At 45.8% G+C, this 16,335-nt stretch overlaps 1 protein-coding gene and 1 non-coding gene across 4 annotated transcripts in view; both read left to right on the top strand.

Annotated features, from left to right (window-relative positions):
* HIP1 (huntingtin interacting protein 1) overlaps positions 1–16,335 on the top strand; it is a 152,786-nt gene that overhangs the window by 100,972 nt on the left and 35,479 nt on the right. For all 3 annotated transcript variants that reach the window (XR_005016555.1, XM_036826525.1, XM_036826526.1), the window contains exons 2-7: positions 358–421; positions 4,371–4,513; positions 4,752–4,808; positions 12,499–12,579; positions 14,989–15,065; positions 15,513–15,574. Coding sequence is in view for 2 of the 3 variants with exons in the window: in XM_036826525.1 (XP_036682420.1) it covers positions 358–421; positions 4,371–4,513; positions 4,752–4,808; positions 12,499–12,579; positions 14,989–15,065; positions 15,513–15,574 (484 nt within the window). In the remaining variant the exon portion in view is untranslated. The remainder of the gene's footprint in view (positions 1–357; positions 422–4,370; positions 4,514–4,751; positions 4,809–12,498; positions 12,580–14,988; positions 15,066–15,512; positions 15,575–16,335) is intronic.
* Positions 2,924–3,056, top strand: LOC118882112. The gene has a single exon (XR_005016667.1). It is a non-coding gene; the product is annotated as a small nucleolar RNA SNORA25 (small nucleolar RNA).

The following is a 16,335-nucleotide window of genomic DNA, read 5'->3' as shown; positions in this document are numbered from 1 at the left end:
TCAGCGCCTCTTCCTCCTGCTCCCGGAGAAATAATGTTTCCCTGGGGGATGAAAGGCATCCCTTTGTGCAGGCTTTAATTGCCATGTTGGGCCAAGTGAATGAGTGGCATGCAGGCGCAGCAGCTGGGCACAGCCAATGCCAGGCAGCAAAGCCCGCTGCCTTAGGACAGCCCGGGCCAGCTGGCCTGGGAGTGCTGCCCACCTCTAACCCCCGCAGGGGGCCCTGCAAGGGGACAGTGGAGCAGAGGGGTCTGCGGAGGGAGGGGAAGGGGCGGGGCGTCTGAGAGGGTCCCAGCCACTGTCAGAAGCTTATTCATCTCATCCTCCTTCCCCTCCCCCCTCCCTCTTGTTTTTCAGACTGTCAGCATCAATAAGGCCATTAATACGCAGGAAGTGGCTGTAAAGGAAAAACACGCCAGAAATATCCTTTTGGATGTTGCTCGGAGGACCGACCCCAAGGGGGGTCAAATGGCGGGGGGCGGGGGGTGGGAATGAGGTCGGGGCGAGGCATCCTTGCTCAGCTTCAGGAAGGAGAACCGCCCCCCACCGGCCAGGCCCCAGCAGGGTCTGAACAGTGTGGGTTGGCAACAGCTGGCCTCAGGGCCCACAGCCCGTTGGGGTGGAAGGGACCAAAGCGGCCATCTAGCCCAGTCTCGCCTCTCTCCTGGGACTTAGCTTTTCAGAACTGCCGAGTCCTTTGAATTTACTCTCCTTTGAGAGATTTCCTCGGGGCACTGGAGGGGTTTTCACCTGTATCATCAAAGCGCTCTGGCCCTGCACCTTGCCACACTGACCACCCCCTTGGGGACATGATCAGATGCCCTTCTCTGAACATGAAAGCAAAATAGAGACCTTGGCGGCAGCGGTTGGCCTTAAGCCGACGCAAGGGCTCTACCATGGAAATAAGAGCCACTTGTGTGAACTGGTTCACCCCAAACCAGAGGGAAGAAGATGAGAAGGTCAGAGTAGACTAGGGAACTGACGATTTGAAGATTTTCGCCAAGCCCCCCACGCCGAGTTGGTGGAGGTCCTGGGCGGCCACCGTCATGGGTCTGTGGCTTTGGAGGGAAGTGCAGGCAGCCTGGCCGATGGATCCCTCGGGACCTGCCCTTGAGGTCAAGTCCAGGTGCTCGAGTGCTAATCCCCAAAGCCTGGAGGAGAGGCTGCCAGTGGGCCAAGGCTTTGTCTCTGTGTGTGCTGGGGCCAAGCACAGGGCAAGGGGAGGCTGGGCTTCTGTCTGCGATGGGAAGCTCCTTCCCAGCCAGTCGGGTTGGAACAACCCGTCTTGAAGCCATCCCACCCCCGCCCCTCCGTGGAGGAGACCCTCCAGGTTAGAAGGCCATGGAAGCCCGGCACTGCCAGTGCGATGCCCAGAACAGGTCAGGCCCTCCGGAAATGTCGCTAACAGCATGTACCGCTCTGCACTGGAAGGAAAGCAGCTTGTCTTTAGCAGAATATGCTTTGGTTGGAATTAGGGCTTTGCTGCAAGATGGGGCTTTAGAACCTCTACCGGGTACCCCAGAAGCCTGGCCCAACCGTGAGCCTAGCCAGACCTTGCCTTTTTATTCCCTTGATGCTTTACTGAGTCAAGAAAACCAAACCAAGAAAAGCCCTCATTATTAGTGGCCCAATTGATTTTCGCAGGGAGTTACCCAGTCTTGACCGTTCCCTGCTAAGAATACTGATCAGTCAGTCTGGTGCAAGATATGAAGTAAGAGAGACAGTTGTCACAGGGCAGTGTGCTCCTCTGGACGGGTGTGAGCAGAGAGGGCCAGGCCTGTAGTGGCCGACCCAGGTCACGCCTTGCCAGGGAGGCTCCCTGGGGCGATGGAACAGACCTGGAGGGACATTCCGAAATCTCATCTCTGGAGCTCTCTGACTTCCTCTGGGACCTCGAGTGGGCCCAGTGGGACCTCTGTGAGCCTTGATTCCCTTGTCTGTCAAATGAAAGTGTTGGCCAAAGAAGCTTTCAAAGGCCTAACATTCCAGCTCTGACATTCTGGGAGTCTCTCTGCCTCACAATTTCTAAGGGGTGGATAAATGTTGAAAAGATCCGCTCCATACAGTAGGGTTTTAAAGCCTAAAGATCTCACAGAACATTTATTCTTTATCAATACTTTTAAAGATCATCAGCTACCCTCACTACCAACTGAATGAGCATTTGGAAACCTGGCTTCATTTAGAAATGCTGTTCAGACAACCATTTATCCCGGGTGCCTGACTGGTAAACAGGTTGACACCCCCGACCGTGGTATCCGCTCCTAGAGGGCTGAGGACTGAAGTCTTATTTTCTTTATATCCCCAAGTGCCTGACACGAATTGGGTGCGTTAAAATGCTTAGAAAATTAAAGAAAGACAGAAAGGTCTGCTTGCCTCTTTCCAAGCCAGGGTGCCCAGCCAGCTCCACACGTCCCTGGCTACTGTTTCAGTAGATTGCTCTGCGGTAAAGGAGCCACAATCTGCCGTGAGAAATCATCTCAGTTGAGGGTAGGGGGCTGTCCATCTCTCCTCTCGGCTTCCTTCGAGTCCCAGGGGGCTGTGCTTGAGGTGAAACCATAAGTTATTTCAGAATCACTCGAAGACCAAAAGCTGATTTCAGCTTCTAGACCCAAAAGTCCGTGTTCAAGGCAGCCCCTCTCAAAATGCAAATTTCAGTCCAGGGAGGGAACTTTACCACACTTTCCAGCTCAGAAGCAAAACAACACGTCTTTTGGGTGAGTCCCATAGTTTCTAACCTGAGGCAAGTCTTTCCTAAATGGTGTGGTGCTTCTTACCTGAGCCTGGATTAAAAAGCCGAAAGTTCAGAGGACATTGCCATACTTGGGGTTAATGGTGCCCAGTTACCGAGTGTGTGAAGCCTGTGTAAGCATCCATTACAAAGGAAATGTGGAAATCCTCTACTTGCCTCAAAAAGGGCTCCCTTAGGTCATTTCAGAGAGGGCTGATGGGACTAAATCCAGGAGCTGTTAACACTGTGACCAAAGATTGAGTTCTCTATTGGATATAATATTAATAGTAACTCGATAGTGCTATGTTTTCCTGATGGAGATACAAGCCACTCATCCATGACTGGTGATGTGGGAAAGTAAAAATAAATGTAAATGTCTTCCATGTTAAAAAAAAAAGTAGGGGGGGGCTCCCTAATTACGGAGGTCTGGAGCTCTGTTAAAGTCACTCGAGGCCAGAAGGACATTTATTACACGCAAAGCGTGGCAGCCGCTCCATGTGGCGGGTGTGTTTGGAATTGGATCTCACGAGGAAGTGGCCCCAGGAGTCCGCATACAGGGAATTCAAGGTGTTGGGAAATGAAGGCACCCCTGAACGAGGCCAGGAAGGTTTTTAGAAGAGGTGGAGTGAAAGCGTCATTTTTTTAATTTATTTATTTATTTATTTATTTATTTATTTATTTATGGCTGTGTTGGGTCTTCGTTGCTGCGTGCGGGCTTTCTCTAGTTGCGGTGAGCGGGGGCTACTCTTCACTGCGGTCCGCGGGCTTCTCACTGCGGTGGCTTCTCGTTGCTGAGCACGGGCTCTAGGCGTACAGGCTTCAGTAGTTGTGGCTCACGGACTCTAGAGCGCAGGCTCAGTAGTTGTGGTGCACGGGCTTAGTTGTTCCACGGCACGTGGGATCTTCCCAGCAGGCGGATTCTTAACCACTGCGCCACCAGGGAAGCCCCGAAAGCGTCATTTTAAATTTAGGGAAAATACATTTTAAACAAAGACTGCCGCTTTCAGGGTAAGAGCACAGTGTCTAATGGGAGAGGAGTCAGATGCTACCTGGAAGAGGAGCCAAGGGTGTCAGTAGCCAGGGGGTAAGGTCCCCAGCAGGGGCCGGGGCACTTGAAGAGCTGAAGCACACCCTTGCTTTGGAATAGTGCATAAGAAAGAATTTTGAGAGGCTGTATTGTGTTGTTAAAATGTTAGCTGTAATTATAAACACACACCACACCCTCCACCCACCTCCCCACAAAGGCCCCACCACAAACTCAGCAAACCTAGAGGAAGGGCAGAGTCTGTCTTCCCACAGCAAAGCCCTAATTCCAACCGAATCATCTTCCCACTAAGGCCAACCAGAGCCGCTGCTGGCCCAGAACGCACTTGTGCAAACTAGGAAAAGACACCCCTCCCAAAAGACATTGCTGTCTCTTTGGAAATCGTCTAATAAAATGGATTTTATTAGAAGGAGGCACTTTTTTGCCATCTGTCAGAAAACTGCCAGGATACTTATACAGATCTGTGGTGCCTTCATTATAAGCGGTGCCCTCTGACGGGTAGTGCCAGGCGCCATGAACAACACACAGCCCCCATGGTGGCCTTTAGAGGCTTCATCCCAGGGTTGGTTGTCTTTGTTTTCCATGACCTTCCCTCACCGTGCATACTGGGCACCCACCATGAAAAGGGGGCACAGACCTTTTGGTCTGTTGTCAACCGGCTGCCCCTCTCCAGCAACGCTGTGCTCTGCTGGAAGTTCTGCCACGTGTTCCACAAACTCCTCCGGGATGGACACCCAAATGTGAGTTCCTGGGGCTGCAGGGGATGGGCAGGGATCCAGGGACCCACGTGGGGAAAGTGCAGTTGCCTGAGTCCCAAGAGCCACTATCCACTCTCGCACAGGGGATGGCATCTGCCCGCATCTCCTGGCCTCTTGGGTACCAATTTCAGAGACGGCTTCGTCTCTCTCCCATCACCCTCTCTACTCCACCCCAGACCCATGTTTCACCATCCTCTGTCTCCTCTCCTTCTCTCTCCAGGTCCTGAAGGACTCTCTGAGATACAAAAACGAACTGAGTGACATGAGCAGGATGTGGGTGAGTTTGGACACGCACCCAGGGGCCACCTGTGCCACCTTATCCTTTCCCAGAGGCCACAGAACAAGGACTGTGGAATGGAACAAATTCATCTCTTTCAGCTTGTTTAGCATTTCTCTCATGAACATCAGGGAGGGAGTCAAAGATGCCCCCAAATGGAACCATGATATCCACAGTCTTACCTGGGGTCCCTGAAAGCTGTAGGGAAGTTCTAGGGCCTGGGAGTTTCTCCTGCCGATGGAAGCTCATGTCATAATGCTCTCTGGGCATTGGGATCCTTCCGCAGTGACACTGTCACAGTTCCTACTTCTTTCCTTCTACTGGTCCCATTGGGGTCACAGTACATTGAGAACTGGCATTCCCAATCCTTAATGCCAGTGGTTTTTCTTTACTGTCTAGGGATTCTTAGTGCCTTAGGAAGAGGGAGGAGGTAGGTGGCAATATCAGAATACATTGAAAAGAGTGGTTTTGTACACATACCGGAATCCCTCTAGATTCAAGGAGTATGTGTATGGACAGGAGGTAATCTGCCTTTTGAAGAATCTCCCCAGGTGATTCTGATGTGTCATTTTGCCCCACTGGTTAAGAACTACTATGTTAGCCCTTTCCTTCAAATTCTTACCTGTGTCTGTCTGAACTCACAAAATGTTAGCAATTATGTTTTCCAATCTACCCATTATAGATGAGAAATACAGGCCCAGAGAGGGAAGCAGCTTTTCCTATGTCACAAGTCTAGTTAACCTAAACAAAGCAGAGGTTTGTCCCCAAAACTCCCAACTGTATGCTAGAGAGCTTTCTATTACATTTCTGTAACATGGAAAGCTTAGGTCTTTTTCCTTTTTTTGCTAGAATTTACCTGGTATATCTTTTTTCATCCTTTTACTTTTGACTTTTCTATATTCTTTTTAATATTTTTTACATATATATTTATTGCAGTGTGGCCAGAGAATCAATATGATACTGATTTTCAAAGGTTTTTTGCGACTTGCTGTGTGAGCTAGTTCATGGTCAGTTTTTGTTTAAAATTGAAGTATAGTTGATTTATAATACTATATTAGTTTCAGATGTACAGCATAGTGATTGACTGATTGACTTTTCTATAGTCTTTTGTCTTAGAAATATACTTGTCAATAGCATTTAGTTGGATTTTTTTTTAAATTCAAGATAGCAGTCTTTGTCTTAACTGGACGTTTACTCTGTTTACATTTATTATAATTCATAATATGTTTAGATATATATCTCCCATCTTATTTTATGCTATTTGTCCCATCTGTTCTGTTTCTATTTCTCTCATTGTTTGCCTTCTTTTGGATTGATTGGGTATTTTCTTTCTCATTCAATTTCCCCCTCATTACTAGTGGGAAGATAAAAAATAAAAGCAGAGGTTTTGTTTTTTTTTTAATTTTTTGATAATGTTATCTAACAATTACAAAGTGCATGCTTAGGTTATCAATGTCTAAAATTCATATCAATGTCTAAATATCATATCTTTTTCCAGTATAGCAAAGACCTTAGAATATTTTAACCCCATTCACTCCCTTGTATGTTGTTGTCATGCATTTTAATTTTTGTTGCTTTTAGACCCTAGAAGATATTTTATTTTAATTGTTTTCTTCTGCACTCTTCATTTCCTCTTACATCTCAGGCCATCCATTTGGGATCTCTTTCTTTCTGCCTGAGTTATTTCCTTTAGAACTTCCTTTAGTGAGAGTCTGCTGGTGGCAAACAACCACTTTTACCTGATGGAGAATGTCTTTATTTCACCCTCATTCATGGAAGATATTTTCTCTGACTTTAGAATTCTGGGGTAATAGTTCTTTTCTTTCAGCACATGGAAGATATTAGTCAAGATGTCCTTCCACTGACTTCTGGCTTCCATCATTTTTATGAAGTCTGCTGTCAGACTTACCATTGCTTCTTTGAAGCTAATCTGTGTTTGTTTCTTTGTTTTTAAGTTCTTAGTATTTATCTAGGTGTGAATTTATTCTAGATTCTTTGGACTTTTTAAATCTGTAGATTATTATATTTTATCAGTTATGAAAAATTCTCATTGTCTCTAAATATTGATTTGCTTCATTCTTTGTTTTCCTCTGAGACTTTGGTTAGCAGTATTTTAGACTTTCTCACTCTATTCCCCATGTCTTTAAACCACCATTTCATTTTCTTCTACCTGTTTGTCTCTATACTGCATTCTGGATGATTTCAGTAGATCTAGCTTTCAGTTCACTTATTCCCTCTTCAGCTGGGTCTAATCTGTTGCTAAACCTCTCCATAAGGTTTTCAATTTTAGTATCATTCTCATTTCTTGGAATTTTAGGTTTGGTTTGGTTTGGTTTTTTCTAATCTGCTCGGCATTCTTTATAATTTATTGTGCCCTGCATATATTTTGAAACAGTCTCTAATTTTTTTAGGCTTGTTAAATATAGTGGTTTTATATATCACTTTTTATAATTCTAGTATCTAAAGCCCTTAGAGGTCTGTTTCTGCCATCTGTTGTTTTGATGAATTTTGCTCCTGCTGTGTAGTTTCTTTTTGTATTTAGTTACTTTTCTACTGTGAGCTGCTCATTTTCCTGGAGATTTTTTTGGTGGGAATTCTTTGAATTCTAACAAAGGCAGCTTCCTCCAGAGGGAATTGGCACTTGCATCCATTAAGATCACTCTAAATTAAATTCTCAGCTTAAAAGTTTTGTGAATTCTGAGCAGATCCCCTTGAGGACTGGCTCACCGGTCCAATTCTCAGCAGTAGTTTTTTCCGCCCTCTGATCACAACAGTGGTTTAAGGCAGTAGATTTTCTTTGCAGTCCTCAGGGGGGACTCCTTCAGTGTAGGAGTACATGTGTGTTATTTCCAATTGACCCTTAATTCCCCTGCACCGAGGAGTAAGTCTTTTGGCTCTTCAACTAGACTCCTCAAGTTGGGCAGGTGAGAGCCCTGCCTCCTGTTCACCACCTGGGCCTTAAGGCCCAGAAAACCAAAACTCAGGTTCACTTGGTGTGGCAAAGTGCCCCCTCCCCACCATTCCCTGACCCCGTCAAGTCATTTGCTCTCTGAATATCTGAATTACTCAGTTCCTGGCCTGAGGATTCCTTACTCTCTTGCAAGTTCATTAATGCCTTCAAAGCATTTTTAATATTTCACTCAATATTGTTAGTAGTTTTCAGTGGGAAGGTCAACCCAGGTACCTAGCCTGCCTGCCTTGTTATCCAAAATAGAATTCTTTTAGGTCTTTTTTCCTATGTAGTCTGTCTCTTCCATTTGACTAAGAGTTTCTGAAGTTAGAAACTTCTTTTACTTTTTTTTTAAAAATTAAGACCTTAATTTTTTTTAAGAGCAGTTTTAGGTTCACTGAAAAATTGAGTGGAAAGTACAGAGTTTCCATATACCTGCCCTGCCCCCAAACATGCATAGCCTCCCCTAATGGATGAACCTACTGACACATCCATCACAGTCACCAAAGTCCATAGTTTACATTACAGTTCACTTGTGGTGTTGTGCATTCTGTGGGTTTGGACAAATGTGTCCATCATACAGAATATTTTCACCAACTTAAAAATCCTCTGTGCTCTACCTGTTCATCCCACCCCACCCCCCCAACTCTTGGCAACCACTGATCGTTTTACAGTCTCCATAGTTTTACCTTTTCCAGATGTCATATAGTTGGAATCATATAGTATGTAGTCTTTTCAGACTGGCTTCTTTCACTTAGTAATATTCAATTAAGTTTCCTCCACGTCTTTTCATGGCTTGATAGCTCATTTCTTTTTACTGCTCAGTAATATTCCACTGTTTGGATGCATCACAGCTTATGTATCCATTCACCTACTGAAGGTCATCCTGGTTGCTTCCAAGTTTTGGTAATTATGAGTAAAGCTGCTAAAAACATCCATGTGCAGGTTTTTGTGTGGACTTAAGTTTTCAACTCCTTTGGGTGAAAACCAAGGAGCTCCATAGTTGAATCCTATGGTAATAGTATGTTTAGTTTTGTAAGAAACTACCAAACTGTTTTCCAAAGTGGCTGTATCACTCTGCATTCCCACCAGCAGTGAATGAGAGTTCCTGTTGCTCTGCATCCTCATCAGTATTTGGTGTTGTCAGTGTTCTGGATTTTGGCCATTCTAATAGGTATGTAGTGGTATTTCATTGTTTTAATTTGCATTTCCCTGTTGACATGGGATGTGGAGCATCTTTTCATATGCTTATTGACCATCTAAACATCTTCTCTCATAAGGTTTCTGTGAAGGTCTTAGGCCCATTTTTTAGCTGGATTGTTTGTTTTCTTATTGTTGAGTTTTAGGAGTATATATGTTTTAGATAACTGTCCTTTACCAGATATGTCTTTTGAAAATATTTTCTCCCAGTCTGTGGCTTATCTTCTCATTCTCTTGACAATGTCTTTTGCAGAGTAGAAGTTTTTGTTTGTTTGTTTGTTTGTTTGTTTTTGCTGTGTTGGGTCTTCGTTGCTGCACGCAGGCTTTCTCCAGTCGCGGCGAGTGGGGGCTACTCTTCTTTGTGGTGCATGGGCTACTCACTGCCGTGGCTTCTCTTGTTGCGGAGCATGGGCCCTAGAGCGTGCAGGCTTCAGTAGTTGCAGTGTGTGAGCTCAGTAGTTGTGGCTCATGGGCTTAGTTGCTCTGCAACATGTGGGATCTTCCCAGACCAGGGCTCGGACCCATGTCCCCTGCATTGGCAGGTGGATTCTTAACCTCTGCGCCACCAGGGAAGTCCCAGAGTAGAAGTTTTTAATTTTAATGAAGCCCAGCTTATCAATCATTTCTTTCATGGATTGTGCCTTTGGTGTTGTATCTAGAGTCATCACCATACTCAAGGTCATCCAGGTCTTCTCCTTTGTGATCTTCTAGGAGTTTTATAGTTTTGTATTTTACATTTAAGTCTTTGATCCATTCACCTTTTACTTTTTTTTAATATAATCCATTTTTTAAATTTTTATTCATTTTATTTATTTATTTTTGGTTGTGCCAGGTCTTAGTTGTGGCTGGTGGGCTCCTTAGTTGCAGCCAGCAGGCTCCTTAGTTGTGTCATAGGAACTCTTAGGTGTAGCATGCATGTGGGATCTAGTTCCCTGACCAGGGATCGAACCCGCATACCCTGCATTGGGAGGTGAATTCTTAACCACTGCACCACCAGGGAAGTCCCCACCTTTTTGATCCTCATACATTTTCACATGAAGTATAGTTGTCTTTGATGATGATCATATTTTTGCTTTTTCTACTTCTCACTACTTTCTGATTTTTCTATAATGAACAAGTATATCATAAAATACGAATTTTCATAGAAAATTAATACATTATGAAATACTGTCATCTCTGGCATTGATGTTTTTAAACTCCTTTGATTACTCAACTCTCTTTGGTGCCCCTTGAGACATCTTTCAAAGGGATTCCTCTACGCTAGAGGATGTAGAAGTCAAGACTCACGTGGGAGCCATAGTTATTCAGTTTAAGGTTCTTTGTGCCCCATTTTCCTTTTCTTTTGTATGTAATGGGGAGTTGCCAGCATCACTCTGCTAAGCCTAGCTTCTGCCCAGGCACCTAGGACATGACTGCATGGGCAGACTCCATGGGAAGGCTTCTTCTTTACCAGCTAGGTTTAGTCCCATTTCAAACCCCCATCCCAGGTATAATACCATAGATGCTCTTAGTCTGTTGAAATCCATCTGGAGGAGGTGTTTCCTCTCCTGTGTTTAGATAGAGAGACAAAAGGAAGGAGAGAGTCTATAGTCAGACTGTGATTACTAAGGATGGGAGACTTAAGGTTCTTAGATGAGTAGCATAGTCCAGAATTTACCCAAAGGATGTTTGTACACAAGATGATACTGTAAGAATGTTCATCGAAACATAGTTTACATAGAAAAACTTGCCTACAACTAAAACACACAACAGTAGGGAGCTGGTCTGATAAATTACAGTACAGACTTATAATGTACTGAGTAGTCACGAAAAATAATGATACAGAAGAAAATTTAAGAAGATGGAAAAAATTGCAGTGTATTAAGTGAAAAAAACCATATTGATCCCATTTTATCTTTTAAAATAAAGGTGGAGCACAGAGGATTTCTAGGGCAGTGAAACTACTCTGTATGATATTATAATGGTAAATCCATGTCATTATACATTTGTCAAAACCCATAGGATGTACAACACCAAGAGTGAACCCTAATGTAAACTTTACTTTGGATGATAACGATGTGTCAGTTTCATCAATTATAACAAATGTCCCACTCTGGTGAGGGATGTTAACAGTGGAAGAGGCTGTGTATGTGTGGGGACAGGGGGGACATGGGGAATCTCTGTACTCTCTGTTCCATTTCGCTGTGACCCTAAAACTCCCCTAAAAAATTAAGTCTGTTTAAATTGAAAAAATAACATCGTGAACCCCAAAATGTTAGCCATGATTATATCTGGTGGTTAGGTTAATGGTGATTTGTTTGCATATGTACTTTTTTACATTTTTCAAATGTTCTTTCTAATTTTGTTTTTCAATGTATATCAACATTTTATTAAAATTCTTCCAAATTTTTATTGTGGTAAAATACACATAACATGAAATTTACTACCTTAACCATTTCTTAAGTGTACAGTTGAGTGGTATTAAGTACGTTCATATTGTTGTATAATCATCACACCATCCATCTCTGAAACTTTTCATCTTGTAAAACTGGAAATCTATATCCATTAAACAATAACTCCCCATTCCCCTCCCCACCTCAAGCCCCTAGAAACCACCATTTTACTTTCTGTCTCAAGATTTTTCACTAATCTACGTACCTCATATAAATGGAATCATACACTATTTGTCCTTTTGTGACTGGATTATTTCACTTAACATAATGTACTCAAGATTCATTCATGTTGTAGTACGTGGCAGAATTTCCTTTTTAAGACTGAATAATATTCCGTTGTATGGGTATATCACATTCTGTTTATTCATTCATCTGTCGATGGACACTTTGGTTGCCTCCATGTTTTAGCTATTGTAAATAATGCTTCTATGAACATGGGTGTGCAAATATTTTCAAGATCCTTCTTTCAATTCATTTGAGTATATACTGAGAGGTGGAATTTCAGGATCATATGGTAATTCTATTTGTAATTTTTTGAGGAGCTGCCATACTGTTTTCCACAGTTGCTGTACCATTTTACATCCCCACTAACAGTGTCCAAGGGTACCAATTTCTCCACATCCTCCCCAGCACTTTTTTTTTTTTGATATTAGCTTTCCTAATAGATGTGAGGTGGTATCTCATTGTAGTTCTTTTTTTTAATTTTTGTTGGAGTATAGTTGCTTTATAATATTGTGTTAGTTTCTACTGTACAGTAAAGTGAATCAGCAATATGTATACATACATCCCCTCTTTTTTGGATTTCCTTCCCATTTAAGTCACCACAGAGCATTGAGTAGAGTTCCCTGTGCTATATAGTAGGTTCTCATTAGTTATGTATCGTATACATAGTATCAATAGTATATATATGATTATATCTGGTGGTTAGGTTAAGGGTGATTTGTTTGCATATGTACTTTTTTACGTTTTCCAGATTTTCAACAGCGGATGTATGTAATTTTCATACTCAGAAAAAATATATATTCTTTCAAAAAGAAATCCTGGCTGTAGATCTTTCAACCCAGTGTTCTTCGTGTTGACACCCTGCTTTCTTTCCTCATCCTGAAAGGGCCACCTGAGTGAGGGGTATGGGCAGCTTTGCAGCATCTACCTCAAACTGCTGAGAACGAAGATGGAGTACCACACCAAAGTGAGTCTTTGTGACAATCCTGCTGCCACTGCCAGCCGTGCACTCCCCCCGCCCCTGCTTCCCCCACCTCCCCGCCCTGCCCCCTCACACCTGGCTGGGCTTAATTGTCAGGTTTTCCAGGTAATGAGACAGCCTGGCTTCTCAGGGAGTGTTCACACCATATCCCAGCTACATAAGAGGAGACATTTTATAGAGTGACTGCAGTCAGGCCCCTGGGATGTGACAAGGGGCCTGGGATTTTGGCCCGGGTCTTCTGCACCTTTTGTTCCCCATTTTGCAAATAGAAAGAGGAACCCAATCCACCAGGTGGCCTTATAAAAATACTTCAGAAGCACTGACTTGACTGTTAATAGAAACAACGCCTTCCATTTATTTATTTATTTATTTATTTATTATTTTTTTAAAATTTATTTATTTACTTATTTATTTTTGACTGTGTTGGGTCTTCGTTTCTGTGCGTGGGCTTTCTCTAGTTGCGGCGAGCAGGGGCTACTCTTCATCGCGGTGCGCGGGCTTCTCATTGTCGTGGCTTCTCTTATGGCGGAGCAAAGGTTCTAGACGCGCAGGCTCAGAAGTTGTGCCTCACGGGCTTAGTTGCTCCGCGGTATGTGGGATCTTCCCAGACCAGGGCACGAACCCGTGTCTCCTGCATTGGTAGGCAGACTCTTAACCACTGCTCCACCAGGGAAGCCCCACGCCTTCCATTTATATAGTAAGTTTCCACACAGGACCTTCTAATCAAGATATGACTTTAGCTGATATTTCTTTTTTATATATTTAAGATTTTTTTATATTTATTTTATTTATTATTATTTATTTTTGGCCACGTTGGGTCTTCTTTGCTGCACGCGGGCTTTCTCTAATTGTGGCGAGCGGGGGCTACTCTTCGTTGCAGTGTGCAGGCTTCTCACTGCGGTGGCTTCTTCTGTTGCGGAGCACAGGCTCTAGGCACGTGGGCTTCAGTAGTTGTGGCTCGCGGGCTCTAGAGCGCAGGCTCAGTAGTTGTGGCTCGCGGGCTTAGTTGCTCTGCGGCACATGGGATCTTCCCGGACCAGGGCTTGAACCCGTGTCCCCTGCATTGGCAGGTGGATTCTTAACCCCTGCGCCACCAGGGAAGCCCTAGCTGGTATTTCTTACACATTTAATGCATGTAAAACTGTGTGCCAAGTGGCATATAAGAATAAGAAAAAAGGGTCTACTCTTTAGGCGTTTACAGATCTGTTGGGGAGAGAAGCTTATACACTTGCAGTAGCTGTGTAATAGTGCCAGGCAAGTATGTGTGCCTGCAGAAAAGTGCCAGGGATGTTTTGAAATGATGGAGGAATATGGCATCCTAAAGGGCAGGAAGTGGGTCTTGAGGTGGTCCTTGAAGGGTGGTTATGAGGCAGATAGGAGGTAAGGAAGAATGGCGTGCCAGGTGGGAGGGAAAATGGCCAGAATTAGGGAGCTGGCGGTGGAAATAGAGAAGGGGACCAGGTCATCATAATGTCCAGACTGAGTGAGGAAGTAAATGCGACCAGAAGGATAAAGGAACCGGCCTGAGTCTCTGAGGCAGAGGAGCAGGGGTGGTGGGCCTGAGGGCAGGAAGGGGCTGTAAGGGCAGAGCGCTGGGTGTTACAGCCAGAGAGGGAGGTGCCGGAGTGGAGGATTTCTGTCTTCAGAGCCTGAAGAGCTCACACTGGCATTTAGAGCCCCCTTGGTGGCCTGGCCACCCATCTCTCTGTGCTCCCCTCCACCTGCCCCGCTGCCCTGTGTTCCACACGCTCCAGACAGACCACACCGAGAAAGAGAGCAGGATACAGATACTCGACAACTGATGATCCCACATAATTTCCCCTGACTGTGCGGGTGCTTGATGTAATATTTTCCAGCCTTCAAGTTTATTTTACTAATTATGTTTTGCTAAAGTTAATATGAGAATGGGTTTGCCTGCCCTGAGCTCACAATAGCAGCTTCAGGAAATGGCCAGAGGGCAGCGGGAAGCCTGGATAGTATTCAGAACATATTGGAAACAAGCAAAGGCTGCACTGCCTGCATGGTGTGGGTGTCAAGTTGAAGACCGACCACTCTCACACGCTCGGTGTCATTGCACCACGGAGAAGATGTCCGTGGCACAGGCTGTGAGAGAGCGGCCCTCCGCTGGGTCCCACGGTTGGGATGAAGCCTTCCCCTGTGATGGTGGGCGGTGGGTGTTCTTTGCTGTGAACCAATCGCAGGGCCTGTGTGTGCGTGTGTGAGGCTGTGAGCGCTGCCACACCTCCCCAGGGAGCATGCAGGCACCTGCGCCAAGCAGAATCCACCTGCTGAGGCCCGAGCTCAGCGGGGCTGGCTTGCTTGATGCCGGCTTAGTTGGTCTGTGTAGAGAGCTCTTGAGGTGCCCTGTTCTGACTTCCTCTGCCTCCCTTCCAGAATCCTAGGTTCCCAGGCAACCTTCAGATGAGTGACCGGCAGCTGGACGAGGCCGGAGAGAGTGATGTTAACAACTTGTAAGTGGCTGTCCTCACATTCTGGACCCGATGGGAGAGAAAGCTTGGGTAGATGCTGCCACTTCCGGTTAGGGTCACAGAGGGCCTGAGGGTAAGGGCAGTGGCTGGGGTGGGGACTAAAGCCCCTGAGTGACTTGACCTTGGGGCCACTTACTCCTGGCGCCTCCTCAAGAACCCTTCCAGGGCGTCTCCCACTCCAGGCCTCCCGTCTCTGTGCCCCTCTGCCCTCTTTCTTTGCTGCTGTCACTGTTGAATTCGCCCTGCTTGATCTTCCAATGGCCTTAATACCCACTTAGGTCGGGGCTAAGAATTGAAGCTGGTGTGTGTGTGTGTGTGTGTGTGTGTGTGCACGTGTACATTGGCGGCAGTACAGGGCTTGGCGGCAGGGACAGGGGGAGCGCTGGCCTCGGGCCGTGGAGTCTAAGCTGTCTTTCCTCTTGGGTCCAGTTTCCAGCTGACAGTGGAAATGTTCGACTACCTGGAGTGTGAACTTAACCTCTTCCAAACTGGTGAGTCTCTCCCTCCTGTCTGGCCCAGGCTTTCCTGGGCATCACCTAACCCCCAGCCTGGTTCCCTGCTTGGACCAGCTGGCCTAGCCCCCGTCTCCATACAAGTTGTGCAGCTCAGGGCCAGGGAGATGGAGCTGCCCACACCGTGCCTGTTCTCTTGGCCCTGGTGCAGGGAGGGGCTGAAGCCCAAGGGCATTTTCACGTGAGCGGAAAGACTGCGGTCCCCACCCTGCTGGCCTCCCCGCTAAGCCCAGGCCTCCAAGAGTCCAAAGATAGTTCCGGCCTCTGACAGACCCTAGACTGTGGCCCCAGCACTGGCTGGTCCTTTGGCCCAGGCCTGTCTGCTGCTCAGCTGGGCTGGCCCTCAGGGTGTATTTCTGCCCAGGTGGCCTGCGCAGTCACCCTTTCTGCCCTGGCATCCCATGATACCCGGCTCTGTTTCCATATGCATTGATCACTTGGGTTATTAGCAATAGACGCTGAGCTCCTCCTCAAAAATCAGGAACCATGCCTGCTCACCTCTGTTCCAGCCCCATTCCTGGCATATAGCAAGTGCTCGACAACCAAGTTTAGAATGCTTGCTTTCTGGATTAACAGCAGTGAAGAAACAACAGGTGGACAGAGTTCATAAAATGTTGTCAACGGGCTTCCCTGGTGGTGCAGTGGTTAAGAATCTGCCTGCCAATGCAGGGGACACGGGTTCGAGCCCGGGTCCAGGAAGATCCCACATGCCGCAGAGCAACTAAGCCCATGCGCCACAA

This window comes from Balaenoptera musculus, chromosome 15, assembly GCF_009873245.2.
Source record: "Balaenoptera musculus isolate JJ_BM4_2016_0621 chromosome 15, mBalMus1.pri.v3, whole genome shotgun sequence".
Classification (NCBI taxonomy): domain Eukaryota; kingdom Metazoa; phylum Chordata; class Mammalia; order Artiodactyla; family Balaenopteridae; genus Balaenoptera; species Balaenoptera musculus.
Note: the sequence above shows the minus strand (reverse complement) of the source record. Positions and strands in the feature narration are given on the sequence as shown.